Source organism: Cricetulus griseus, chromosome 5 (assembly GCF_003668045.3).
Source record: "Cricetulus griseus strain 17A/GY chromosome 5, alternate assembly CriGri-PICRH-1.0, whole genome shotgun sequence".
Classification (NCBI taxonomy): Eukaryota; Metazoa; Chordata; class Mammalia; order Rodentia; family Cricetidae; genus Cricetulus; species Cricetulus griseus.
The window spans coordinates 107,042,903-107,057,237 of record NC_048598.1 but is presented as its reverse complement, the minus strand read 5'-3'; the positions used below and the strand labels follow the sequence as shown (position 1 = coordinate 107,057,237).

Sequence of the window (14,335 nt, the reverse complement as noted above, 5' to 3'; positions counted from 1 at the left end):
ACATGTTTGCACACACAGGAACCTCATTAAGAAACACAAAATTGGAAGCCATAATATGTATACTAAGGACCCAAAGCAGAGCATTTTTATCCACAAATCTGCTTTGATATGGGGAGCTGGCATCTCTTTCTAGCAAGCCAAACCATTGTGTTGTCCTCTTCGGCTTGCCCTTTAAATTCAGCGCTAGTCAAATATAGCAAATACTTTCTGGGAACCAATTATGCATAATAGAAGCAATGTGGATTTTTAAGCTGCTAATGGTGTAATAAATGCCTTAGGGGGTCTCAGAATTTTAAGTTAACAATGAGTAGGAATAAAAATTTCTGCTTTCTGCATAATATCCAATTCTGCCTTTAAAAAATTGGCATTTGAGGGATGCAGAGGACATGAGGGAGCAGAAAGGTTGAGTCAGGTGAAGAACAGAAAACAAGAATGGAGATACCATAATAGAGGGAAACATTCTAGGTTTACAGAGAAATCAGGCACTAAGGAAATGTTTGGAGATCTACAAAGATGACACCAACTAACAATCTAAGCAACAGAGGAAAGGCTACATTAAATGCCCTCCCCTGATAATGAGATTGATGACTGACTTATATGCTACTCGATAGCCCTATCCAGCAGCTGGTGGAAGTAGAAGCAGACACCCACAACTAACCACTGAACTGGAAACCAGATGCAGAGAAGGACGAGTGAAGAGCAAAGGGATACAGACCAGGGTGGTGAAACCCACAGAAACAGCTGACCTGAATATCGGGGAACTCTTGCTCCCCAGACTGATAGCTGGGATACCAGCATGGGACTGATCCAGACCCCAGGAACATGGGTTTCAGTGAGGAAACCTGGCAAATCTACGGGACCTGCTATAGTAGTTCAGTACTTATCCCTAGCATAGGTATGGATTTTGGGAGCCCATTCCACATAGAGGAATACTCCCTGAGCCAAGACACACAGGGGTGGGCCTAGGCCCTATCCCAAAGGATATGATAGACTCTGATGACAATTGAAGGCCTCACCATCCAGGGGGAGCAGAAAGGATATGTGATAGGTAGGGTTTTAGTTGGGGGGGGGGAGGATGGGAGGGAGAAGGGAACTGGGATTGTCATGTAGAACAATCTTGTTTCTAATTCAAATAAAAAAAAATCTGAAGAAAAAAAGAGCATTTTATTTTTAGCTGTGAGGATGTGTGTGTGTCCATGTGTGGGTGTGCACACACCAGTGCAGGTGCCATTGGAGGCCAAAGGTTTCAGATCCTCCGAAGCTGGAGTCACAGATGGTTGTGAGCTACACCCAGTGTGGTAGCTGTGAACTGAACTTGGGTCCTCTGCAAGAGCAGAAGATGTTCTTTGTCCCCTAACTCTGCATCATCCTAAAGTTCGTTGGAGATACAGAATCGTCACATTTTAAGCCCAATTTTCTCTCCTCCCTATGTCTTAGAGAACCACTGTTCCAGACATTATTATACCTGGGATTCTGGGTTTTATTTCCCTTTTGTGTTATAGGATTTCTGATTTACTTCCCTTAAGCCTCGCTCTCCTTATGTTTCGCTCTTCTGAGACAGAAGTCTTAGAAGAGAACACTGACATCTGACCGGACATTGGTGGCACACGCCTTTAATCCCAGCACTCGGGAGGCAGAGGCAGGAGGATCTCTGTGAGTTCGAGACTAGCCTGGTCTCCAGAGCGAGTGCCAGGATAGGCTCCAAAGCTACACAGAGAAACCCTGTCTTGAAAAACCAAAAGAAAAAAAAAAAGAAAACTGACATCTGTACAATACCACATTTCCTTGGCCAGCCACTGTCCATACAATATGTGTATCTGCACAATTTCCAGCATTCTTTTTGTTTACATAAACAGGGACTTGAGGCTCAGCCACGCTTAAAATTTAACTCAAGATCAAACCTGTAGTTTGTCCTAGTTGGGTTTTTATTGCTATGACAAAATGACCAAAAGCAAGTTTGGGATAAAATGGTTTGTTTCATCTTACAACTGGGAAGTCAGGACAGGAACTCAAGCCAGGAACCTAGAGGCTGGCCATGGAAGAACACTATTTACAGGCGTGCTCCTCATGGCTTGCTCAGTTTTCTTCTCCATACAACCCAGAACCACCTGCCCAGGGATAGCACTGTCCACAGTGGGTGGGCTCTCACATTCAATCATAAATCATGAAAATGCCCCCACAGACTTGTGTACAGAGGAGTCCGATGGAGGCATTGTCTCAATTGACCTCTCTCACAATTAGTCTCCAGACTTCAACTTGAATGAATTAGAAAACTCATTAAATTCTTTAGTGGCATTAGCATACCTTCTCATGGACCACATTTCCATTCTCACCTCTGGGGTCTACTTAACCTAGCCATCAAGCTAGGCAATGATAGAGGCAATGATAGGTGGCTCCTGAGGGACCCTAGCACTGTCCTTTCTGACATCTCCTTTAGATAAAGTCATCACCTGCTCTGCATAGGAGGCAGGATCAATTTCCCTGGGCAAGGATAGAGACAGCAACAGTGAAGGGGTCAGGGGAAGGGTGGAACTGCATCCTCTGCTAAGGGTTGGGAGGATTTCCTCAGGCAGAGTGGGCCCATCAGAATCTGAGAAGTCAACATCCTCCGCCTCCTCAGGGTCCTCTCATACATTGCCATCCCAAGTCACAGGACTTCACTTCCAGTCAGTGCCTCACTTTAACTGTTGACACACTTTGAGGCTGGGAAATTATTCCACATTGTGAGTCAGCTAATACTATAATGAGGGCTTGTGTTTGGTCTGCAACTTGAACTCTAAGGCTGCTGGAGAAAAGATTCCATTTCAGGGCACACTCAGAAACTTTGAGATTGTCTATATGCATCTGGAGCTGGTCAATTTTATCACTCATCTTGTTTTGTTTCTCTTCTTTTCTAACTTTGTCCAGAGAGTTAAAGGGAATCAGTCAGCAGCAGCATTTCCTTATTGTTCCACAAAAGCTCAGAGATGTTTACACAGCCATGAAAGTCTTCACAGCTCACAGAGGTGAATTGAGAGCATCAAATGCATGAGCTTTGGTAAGTTCTTGAAATGGTTCACGTCATGGACTGTTCGTGTTCTCCGTGCTACCAGAAGAGTCTTAAATGACCTCAGATTTCATCCAGCTGGGAGCTACCTCCAGTTACTACCAGGACTACCAGAGAAACTCATGCCTTCATTTCTGTTCTTCCAGAACCACTCCTGATACCACAGTTTGTATTAGTCAGGGTTGTCTAGAGGAACAGAACCAGTGTGTGTGTGTGTGTGTGTGTGTGTGTGTGTGTGTGTGTGTGTGTGTGTGTGTGTGTGTGTGTGTATAGTTTCTCAATCATTGGGTGGATCCGTGGTCAGAGTAATCCACAGTGACTCTCATTAGGGAGGCTGGCAATTTGATTGATGCTCAGTTCCCAAGTCTGGGTGCCTCAACAGTCCCCTCCTCCTGCCAAAACTCTGAAAAATTCCTGGAGAGCTACTGGTCCTTAGATCCTGATGGAAAACTGTTTCTAACTTGGAAGGACACAACCACACAGCAACAGGTCAGCATGAGGAAGACCAAGACACCAAGATATGAACTATCTTCCTTTTCTGCCAGGACCTTAAAATTTGCACTGCTACCAGAAGGTGGCACCCACAATCAGAGTGGGTCTTCCAAGTCATTTAAGGCAAACAGGGCAATCTCCATATCGTAACTTGTGGCAAGTTGCCATTAAAACCAACCATAATATAAAGAAGCTCAAAGTTCAGCAAATCTGGCTCAGAATCCAGCCTTTTTTTTTTTTTTTTTTTTTATGTTAAGAGGTTCTCAGACAGGATGTAGTTTCCTCCCCAGGCAAACTTTGGCAATACCTAGCGAGATTTTTGGTTGTTAGGAGTTTGGTTGCAATGAGTGGGCTGTTTGTTTTCAAGTGGGTAGAGTCCAGGAACGCTGCTACGCGATCACACAACAAAGACTTACCCATTCTCCCTAAAAGTTCAAGAACGGGTTACTGAGAAAGCCAGCGTGACAGATGCTCTCTGCATTCCCTCCACCCCACTCTGATCTTCCTTCCAAGGATTCACAATTAACTATTGCAAAAATAAACAACTTGCAGAGCCGCGAACAGACGGCTCGCAGCTTTCTTCCATTGAAAATGAAACGGGATTTGTAGCTTTGAGATAAAGGGACAGTGAGGACTCAGGATGCAGAAAATTAACACAAACTAAGATATGGGCTGCAGGAGACCACTCCCTGGTCAAGAGCGCTTGCTCTGAAAGTTTGAGCGCCTGAGTTCGAATCCCCAGCACCCAAGTAAAAAGTGGGCACGACGACAGAAACAGATTCGACTCGCCTTCCTGACAACAGTTCACTCTGGGTGACTGGAAGAGCCGCGGATTGGCACCAGGACCCCTTCTCCAGCCCGATGCCTCCACCCTCTCTGCAACCTGGGGGGCCTAGGGGAGCGGGCTGGGCGGGGCCTGGGAGCGCGCGTCCCTGTGGTGTGACGTCATAATCTGCCGCCGCAGAGCCGGCCCTTAGCAACCAGCCTGGAGACGGTCTCTGTGGCGCTGAAGCCCCCGCGGGTTAGTCTTCCCAAATCTCCACGGCAGGGGCTTGGCCCGGGCAAGAACCGAGGGGTCACAGAGCGACCCCTCGAAGGCTGCAGGAGTACTAAGCATGGATGGCAGCCGGAGAGGTAAGGGGCTGCGCGGGTCCAGGCCGCGCCCTGGCCTTTCGGGTGGCCTGCCAGCTCCTTCTCCGGTGTCGCGTGGTGATGACCGGAGCTGGACAGCCCCGGGGCCCCGGGGGAGGCTCCGCTTGCCCGTCTCATTGACCTATTGCCTGGCCCTGAGTCTGCCGTCCTGACATCCATCCTCTGACCTCGGGACCCTGCAGCCTGTATCACCTCGGTATCCTCTAGGCAGAAGACCAAGCCTGGTCTTTGAAGGCCGACCCGAAACCCCAGATCAGGCCCGCCTCTTTCACAGAAACGACCCTCAGTTTCCCCATCTTGAATGTAGGGGAGGGGGGAATACCCACGCCACGGAGTTCCTGGGGATTAAGTGCAGATAATATGTAGCAAGCTCCTGGTGCATTCTAAATCCTTAGTGTACGTGAAGTCCCGCAGTCCCCCAGTTGCTGCAACGTGAGGAGCTGGGATACCTCGTTTGTAGTAAACTTCCCATGCATGTGGCTGGTTGGTGGACTGAATGTTTAATAGCACGAGACTACCCATAATCACAGTGTACACCTATGTGCCTTGATTGGTATTCTGAGTCAAGTGGAAAGTGTGAAGTAGTTGGTGACCCCCCCCCACACACACACACCCATAAGTCTTTACAAATCAGCGCAATCGAAGCCGAAGCTCCACAGCCTAAGCAAGTGTTCTTTCTTAGGGCTTAAAGGTTACCTTTGAATGGATCCGCTAATGGTTTCTTGAATTAAGTCTTGATTTCAACTTGCATGCACCTTTATTTTACAATGATTGGTCAGAATGAGTGTTATGCTTGGTGTGTAGCAGGTCAGTTGACAGGCTATTCAGACATTATACCAGCCTAAGTTCTAGAAAAAGCAAATCATAATGCTCGTGTGGTCTTCAGAAATGGCTACAAAACAAGCTTTAATCCTTTGCTGTGGTCCGCCCATAACCAAACACCTGTTTAGTGTACATACACAAATCCTGTTAAGTAGATTTTATTCATATTTTGAAATAAATAGAAGATTATAAATAATACCCCCAGTGTCACAATAGGTGACAGAACAAGCTTTGAAACCAGACTAAGAATGTAAAAACCCTTGAGTTAATTCTTTTACTTGCATAGTATGGGTGGGTGCATTTGTGCACGGGTTAATACTTTATACCTTACCCAAGTGGCATTGTTTCTAGTTTTGAACTTGTAAAATAAATGTTATAGTCAATAGATGCCTGGGCTAGTTTTCATATAGTACAAATTACAAGTAACTATAATTGTCATTAATTATAAATTATTTATAAGTAGCCATTAATGTAGCTAAAGCTTAAATGCTTAATTTTAATTGAAAGTAAATGTCTTAGATTTCATTAGTTTCTTCAGCTATTTTAGAACATAAAATACTAAAGATGCCTGAGGGGAAAGTTCCTCACTTGCTTACAGTAGCCACATTCTTTTGTAAGGTCAACCATCAGAGTGGTGATGAAGCAGAAAGCACCAGCTTGAAAAACAATAGGGCTTGTTTCTAGTCTTTGTTATTAACTAATGAGACATTCTTCTGCCAGTTACTTTACTTTCCCAAGCCTTAGTTGTATGTAAAATGGGGAAGCTAGACTTAATAATCTGTAAGGCTTTGTTTCCAGTGTCTGATGGGAGGAAGGAGAAAATTAAGAATATTGGTCCACCATCCATTGTGTTATCAGCAACCTGGGCTGGAAAAACAGGAGGAGACAACCTGTTAGGACAGTTAGCTGAAAATAGACTGGGAAAGATGTCTTTATCTGCTGCTCCCATGGAGATACATATATAAGCGACTTATTCCTAAATTTCCAGCAATTTCGGTAAAATACTGAAACACTGTTTTTTGTTTGTTTTTTGTTTGTTTTTTGGTTTTTGTATTTCCTCAGTGAGTTTTCTGCCAGTTGTTAGTAAAATCAAATTTTATAGGAAGTGGAGCTGAAGAATTTGACTGTCCTGCAAGACCATCAAGCTCCTGCTCCAATTTTTAGTTCTTGTTCTGGGCATTTGGTGTGAGACTACTTCTGGATCATTCTAGGTCCTATCAGGATATGGAAGCAGCCTAGGGTAATTTAAAGGAGGAGTATAAAGAATTGTTAAACAGTCATAGTATATGGGGGGGGGGAGAGTCATCTAAAGAAACAATATATAACCCAGTTGAGGGAGCAGCACCTGAGAGAAGGCCCAGATGAAATGTCATCTTTTCCTTTCTTCAGCTCCGTGAGTTTTAACATGGCATTTATCTCTTAGGGATGTTAGAAACCAGTAAGTGCACAACCTAATGTAAAGAAGTGACCCTGGTTTGACCCTCTGCACCACCACACCAATAAAAGCTGCCTGGGGCATACAGTATTTGTGTTCTGCACACTAGTTACATTAATGCTATGAATGTAACTATGAAACTATGCCTTTTTAAGTTTTTGTTTTGTTTTTTGTTTTTAGATTTATTTATTATGTATGCAGTGTTCTTTCTGCATGTATGCCTACTTGCCAAAAGAGGGCACCAGATTGCATTTTAGATGGTTGTGAGCCACCATGTGGTTGCTGGGAATTGAACTCATGCCTCTGGCTTCCCAGGACATTGGAGCACATGCTGCAAGTGTACACATACACACGTTTATTCCTCACAGGCATGACCAGGCTAATGTGATCTAGGCACTCCCTCATTGAGACTTTTCACAGGTAATTCTAGGTTGTGTCAGTTTGACAATTGAAACTATCAGTTAATGAACTTTTGAAGTTCATTGATTCAGCTAGGGTGGTTCGTCAGAGTGTCAAGGAGCTGGCTACCTGTGCTCACACCTAGCTGCTCCAAGGCTGGAGTTACACGCATGTGCTGCCGTTTTACACAGATCCATAGTCAGATCTTTGGTGCTTCTGTGATAGCCACTTGATCAACTGAGCCATCTCCCCAACCTTGTCTTATTTTCCCAAAAAAGAAAAGGTTCAATCAATGGTCATTGACTTTTTTTCTGTTTGATATATTATTGCTGGTAATAATGTGACTTGTGGTTTTTTGTTTTGTTTTGTCTTTGAAACATGGTCTGGTTATGTAGCCCTGGCTGGATTCAAACTCTGTGTAGACCCAGCTGTCCTAAAATTCATGAGATCCACCTGCCCCTGCCTCCCAACTGCTGGAATTAAAGGCATGTGCCACCATGCCTAGCTGAGTAAAAGTTTTAACAACTTTGTTTAAAATTGAAATGTTTTTTTTTAATATTCTATATTGGTTTTTTGTGAAAGTTATGTTTCACATGTCCTAATTCGTGATTTTTATTGTTGTTGAAAGTCAGAGCAACCTCTGTGCTCCCCAGATACAATCCACCATGCCTATTTACAGGACACTTGAGCACCAAGAGCAATGGTAAGTGAGCTACTTAACACTGTGGCTTCATTGAAAGACTCGCTTTTCTGTGCTGGGAAATCACACAGCCTGATGAAACAGTTCTCTTAATGGACATTTGTGCTTCACATTAGTAACTAGAATTAAATGTTGTAGGTATTCTTTAGACACATTGAACTCTTACTGTGCCCTGAACGTGGACTTAGCTGCCTCCTGCTTCCCACTCTGCTACAGCCAGGGGCTACTTTTGCCAGCACAAGGTCTGATTGAAGGCATGCCTGACTTGTAAAGGATTTTCAAGTGATGAAGACACAAGCCCTAAAGAAAAGCTGTGTAAAGACAACTCGGATATATTGTCTCAGCTAATGTTTATGGGTTGCTGAATCCCTGTGTCCCATGATGCTTTTACATTTTCAAGTCTTCAGAGTAAAATTGTAATGAGAACTCTAAAATAATTTTGTAATTATGACTTGAAAGTCTTTGGAATGGGTTTTAGGAAAACTAGTTTAAACCTATTGTCCTTATTTCCACTCTTTCATACTGTCTCCTCTAAATATGAAGAAATGATGAAATGTTTCTTTGTACCACAATGTATTCATAAGAAGAGCTATGAAAGCTTATTTTTAATAAACAAACAAAAAAACCTTTGAAGCAGTGTTGGTGGCACAAGCTTGTAATACCAATATCTGGAAGGCTGAGGTAGGGGGAAAGCAAGTTTATAACTTGCCTGGGCTACAGAGTGAGGTCAGGGCCATTCTGGGAACTTGAGACCCTTTCTCAAATAAATAAATAAAGTACTGGGGATATAGTTCACAGTTCTGTGCCTTAGTTCCCACTTGTAAAATGGTGATAATCGTAGCTAGAAAAAGTTTTACTGGAAGAGAGAGTGGAACAGTGCATGGCAGGTGCCCCTCCAGCAATGTCTTCCATAATAACATGCCTGTATTATGCAGAGTTTCGCTAAAAGGATTGCTTTTGAATTACTAAAGGATAGATCTAGGAGGGGAATCTTATATTTCAATGTAGAAAATCCCTTGTTTTTCAAGCCCTGTATCCTATTTCACTGTTGAATTTTTTAAGCATATGCTTGTAAGACTTCCCAAAATCTTTTCAGGGTCAGGGGAGATAGATATCTCAAGGGACAAATTTGAGAGCTGGACCCCCAAAGCCCATATAAATACATGGTGGGAGTAGCAGCCCGCCTGCCTTGGGGAGACAGAGATGGGATACCCAGAGCAGCTGGCTGGTTAGACTAGCCTTATCAGCCAGTCAGGCTTCAAATGAAAGATCCCATCTCCACGAATGAGATGGAGAGTGATCAAGGATGATTCCTGACATCTGCACACATGCACACACTCTCACTTGCATACGTACATGTACCCACACACATGTGGACATGCATATGTATCACACACATACACATGCAGAAAAAGTGTTTTTAAATGTTTAAAAATATGTCTGCATAGTACTTGATACTTCTGATTGGTGCTTAATGCTTCTAAGAGTTCCTTTAAACAAACTTAATGAAGGTGGAAAAGTTGAACAGCGTAGATTTTAAGTGCCTGTACTTAAAGAAGACTGTGGCTCTTGATGCCAGGTCTAAAGTGAGAGAATTGCCTCTCAGAGCAGAATCTTTGTATAGTCTTGTGGTTTGGGATTTGTTTGCTTTTCCAAATTCAGTGGTTTGTTCATAGCCAAGCAAGTGACTAAAGATTTTTATTTATGAAATAAAAAGATATAAAATCAATTATATTAATTGTAATCAATTATATTAATTGTAGATTAAAAGTATCAATCTATTAACAGATGATATCCTAGATTATTTTGAAGATTATATTTTAGACTCTCTTTTCCAAATTCTCAAGCCTGTAAAACTTAATTCTTGAAGTGGTTTGAACCCAAGTGATGAGTTGCTAATCAGTGTTAGCCGGGCGAGACGGGGCTGGATACAGCACCATGCACGCGTGCTCTCAGCCTTTTCCGTGAACTCCAGAACATGACTAAGAATGACTTGAGTAACTTGTGTATCTTGTGATGCTGTGTTAAGTTTAAATATGTAATGATTAAATATGTTTTAATTTTTAGCTTTTTGCACTGACTCCTCTTCTCTCAGACTAACCACTCTCCAGCTGGTCAAGAATCACATGACTGTTCACTATAATAAAATCCTTTCAGCCAAAGGTAAAAATGTGCAAATTTGAATTTTCTGTGCCAGTTTACACCCCAGCTTTACTTCTCACTATGACAAACCTGTGGCAAAAGTTAATACATTATCTCAAAGAGGACTTGTGTGCTTAAAGTGAGATGCCAACTACTGATTATGTGGATGGCAGATTTTATGTTAACAGTATTTACATCCACATAACGCCTAGGCAGCTCATTTAATGCATTTATTCTGGTATTATTTTGTTGTTAGGTAGTGCTCATTTTTCTATTTCTGTTTAAAATTTTATGAGTATGTATTGGGGCATGTTTGGGTATGTGTGTGAGCAAACAAGTGTGTATTCAAGTGCATGCGCACGTGTGTGTGTGTGTGTGTGTGTGTGTGTGTGTGTGTGTGTGTGTGTGTGTAGAAGCTAGAGGTCAACCTTAGGTGTCATTTCTCGAGAGCTATCTACTTTATTTTTTCAGAGAGGGTCTCTCACTGAGACCTTGCATTTGTCATTTTAAGGCTAAACTAGCTAGCCAGCAAGCCCCAGAGATCCTCTGGTCTCTGCCCTCCCAGGGCTGGGAGTACAATGTACTGCCATGCCTGCTTTTTCTGTGGATGCTAGAGTCCTTGGGTCCTGAGGTCCTTGTGCTTTCATAACAATCACATTAGTGACTGTGCTATCTTCCTAGGTCCCTCTCTGTTTACATTTTTTTTTTTTACATTTCTTAATTTAAATTAGAAACAATCTTGTTTTACATGTCAATCCCAATTCCCTCTCTCTTCCTTCCTCCCCTGCCCTCCCTCCCCATTTACATTTTTAAAAAAGCAGGGTCTCAATATAAAGCCCAGGCTGGCCTGCCCTCATGCCCATGCCCAGCTAAATGCTTATTTTAATATAATTTTATAACCTGTTTTTTTACTTAGGAAGTTATACAAAGACCATTCTGGCTGCTGTTTTTTTCTTTTATTATTGATTTTATTAAGATACTTTTTTTAGCCAGACATTGGTGGCTCATGCCTTTAATGCCAGCAGGGGTAGGGGCAGGCAGATCTCTGTGAGTTTCAGGTCAGCTTGGTCTACAGAGTGAGCTCCAGGACAGCCTCCAAAACAATTCAGAGAAGCCCTGTCTCAAAACAAACAAACAAACAAAAAACAACAACAACAACAAAAATACTCTTTTTTTGTTGTTGTTTTGTTTTTTGAAAGAGAAAGGGTTTCTCTATATAACAGCTCTGGCTGTCCTGGAACTTGATTTGTAGATCAGGCTGGTCTTGAACTCACAGAGATCTGCCTGCCCTGCCTCCTGGGTGCTAGGATTAAAGGCGTGTGCCACCACTGACCAACAAGAGATAACTTACATAGGATAAAATGCACTACTTACAAGTATACAAAGAAATACTTTGGAAGTGTGTGTGTGTGAGTGAGTGAGTGTATGTGTGTGTGTGTATCCACTACCATATTCACAATAAACCAGAGATCATTTAACTATGCATGTATTTTGGTCTTCCTGTCACTTTCTCTTTTCCAGTTTATGAACAGAGATTGGTGTATATATTTCAAATTGTTGCTTGGGAAAAAAAAAGGATGGTATTTTGTAGCATTTGAAAATAGTATGAGATTTGAATTTACTGTCCATAGCACAGTCATGTTCATTCTTTTCATACTGCCTATGGCAGCCTTTTCAATGAGTTGTGGCCAGCTGTGTCACTTGGCAAAGATGGAGCATTTACCCTCTGCCCCACAATAACAGTGTGCTGATCCCAGTATGGGACATTTCAACAATCCCAAAAACCTCCCCCTTTTATCTCTGCATCAGTCCTTTCCCCTCAAGTCCCTGAAGCTACTGATCTACTTGCTTTTCCTATAGTTTTGTCTGTTATAGAATTTCATGTTAATAGAATAATACATATTTTTTATTTATTATTATTATTATTATTATTATTATTATTATTACTATTATACTTGCTTCTTTCAGTGTGCACCGTGCTTTGAGGCATCCGTGTTGTGTTTATCAATATTTCTTTCTTAGTTTGGGGGTGTGAGGTGTGTGTGTGTGTGTGTGTGTGTGTGTGTGTGTGTGTGTGTGTGTGTGTGTGTGTGTGTGTGTGTGTAGAGGCCAGAGGATATCCTCAGATGTCATTCTTCCTTATTTTTAAAGCAGTCTTTCCCTGTCTTTAAGCTCACCCCTTAGGGTAGGCTGGCTGGCCATCAAGCCCTGAGCAGCCACCTGCTTCCCCAGCACCAGGATTCTTAGAACCCTGGGTTGCATGCCTTTAATCCCAACACTCGGGAGTCAGAGGGAGGCAGATCTCTCTGAGTTCTAGACCAGCCTGGTGTACATAGTGAATTCTAGGACAGTTAGGACTATATAGAGGGACCCTGCTTCAAAATAACCAAAACAAAAGTTTTTTAAGTATTCCATTTAATGATTGACTAACGATTAATTGATTGATTCATGACTTGGTGAGTATTTGTGTTGTTTTGGCTCACTCTGAGCTATGGGAGATTAAATTACTGTTAGAGTTCACATACAGTTGTGAGCGTAGATTTCTATTTCACATGAGTACCTTTGTTTTCTGTGTCCCTTGAGCTCTGTGATGGAATCCTTCCCAGAGTGACTTAGCTTGGGCTCCCTATACTGCTGCGTCCTCAGCAGCACTCGCTGCTGCCAGGATAGAGTAGTGTCTCTTCTTTGAATATTAGCAAGCTTAATATGAACTTTATTTTAACTTCACTAGGTTTTTTTTTCTTACTAACTTTACCTAATGCTTACTTACCTTTTTGTGGCATGGGATCTCACTGTGTAGTTTCATAAACTGAAGTTTAAATGTTTAGGTTATGTTTAAATAATTGAGGAAAATAACATGGCATGGCGTTAAAATCATGTAAAATTGAGTTCAATTTTCATATATTTTAGAATTTGTGTTTTTAGTAACATGTTTAAGAAATCATTTTCTAATCTTTGGGTTTTCTAAATTTGTTCTCTTCTAGAAGCTTTCTATTTTTAGTGCTTCCATTTAAGTCTGTGGCCCATTTTGAGTTTTCATATAGTATAACAAAAAGGTTATTGGTTTTTACCTACTCATATATAAAATTTCTGGCATTAGTTGCTGAAGAGGTTATTCTTTCCCTATTGAAATGCCTTGGCATCATTTGACCAGATGCATAAGTCTGTCTGGAGATTTAATTTTTTTAAAAAGATTTTATTTATTTATTATGTATACAACATTCTGCTCTTATATATATCTGCACACCAGAAGAGGGAACCAGATCTCATAACAGATGGTTGTGAGCCACCATGTGGTTGCTGGGAATTGAACTCAGGACCTCTGGAAGATCAGTCAGTGCTCTTAACCTCTGAGCCATCTCTCCAGCCCTGGAGATTTAATTTTTTTGATCTGCTTACCTTCCTGTCTACCTCTCTGTCCACACCACCCTGCTTTGTGTTCTGTCTCACTGCAGTAAGTGTTGAAATAGGTAGCATACATGCACCGTTTTGCTCTCTTCTCTCCAGTTTGCTTGAAGACTCCATTCAGGTGTGTTGCTGTGTGTCATGAAGGCATGACATTAAGGCCATCCACGTTCTGTTCATGCCCTTCTCAGTCTTCCTTATATATTTTCCCAATGGTTTACCTTGCTATGTTTTCAAATTCACCAGTATTTTCTTCCACATTATCTAGTGAGCTGTTAACCCCACATAGTATTTTTTAGCTGTTATTTTGTTTTTAATCCCCAGAAATACAATAAAAAAGCAAAGAACTTCAAGTCTACAGAGATTTTTGTCACTTATACATTTGATATTTCTTATTATTTATGAATATCAAAAGTATTAGTAATTTTTTTCTCTTTCAGCCACAGTGGACTGCTCAATTCCAGTAAGTGTGAGTACCAGCATCAAATGTAAGTAATTTTTTTAACATAATACCCCTATCGAAAGATGATGAAGCACACATAGCTTGAGATCTAACATTCTAACTATGTCTAAGTTAACTTCAGTGGCATTAAGTACATGTGTGTTTAGGAGAGTCATGGTTGTCATCCAGCTACCCTCAGCCACATGTGTGCCTCTGGGAACCGCATGTCTACATTCTGACGATGCTGGCGGTGTGGCCATACAGATATTTTGAGTGTATACCCAGAAGTGAAGGTTTTGG

At 41.9% G+C, this 14,335-nt stretch overlaps 1 protein-coding gene across 11 annotated transcripts in view; it reads left to right on the top strand.

Annotated features, from left to right (window-relative positions):
• The first annotated feature begins 4,481 nt into the window (after nucleotides 1–4,481).
• The window catches only part of LOC100751616 (spermatogenesis associated 7), a 31,125-nt gene continuing 21,271 nt past the window's right edge, over nucleotides 4,482–14,335 (top strand). For 2 of the 11 annotated variants that reach the window (XM_027419595.2, XM_027419599.2), the window contains exons 1-4: nucleotides 4,483–4,672; nucleotides 7,979–8,049; nucleotides 10,114–10,209; nucleotides 14,034–14,081. In XM_027419595.2, coding sequence (XP_027275396.1) covers nucleotides 10,173–10,209; nucleotides 14,034–14,081 — 85 coding nt within the window. In that variant the 5' untranslated portion in view covers nucleotides 4,483–4,672; nucleotides 7,979–8,049; nucleotides 10,114–10,172. Of the gene's footprint in view, nucleotides 4,673–4,706; nucleotides 4,887–7,974; nucleotides 8,050–10,113; nucleotides 10,210–14,033; nucleotides 14,082–14,335 lie in introns of those variants that run through there. The other 9 variants (XM_035445401.1, XM_027419593.2, XM_027419596.2 and 6 more) reach the window with 9 other exon arrangements.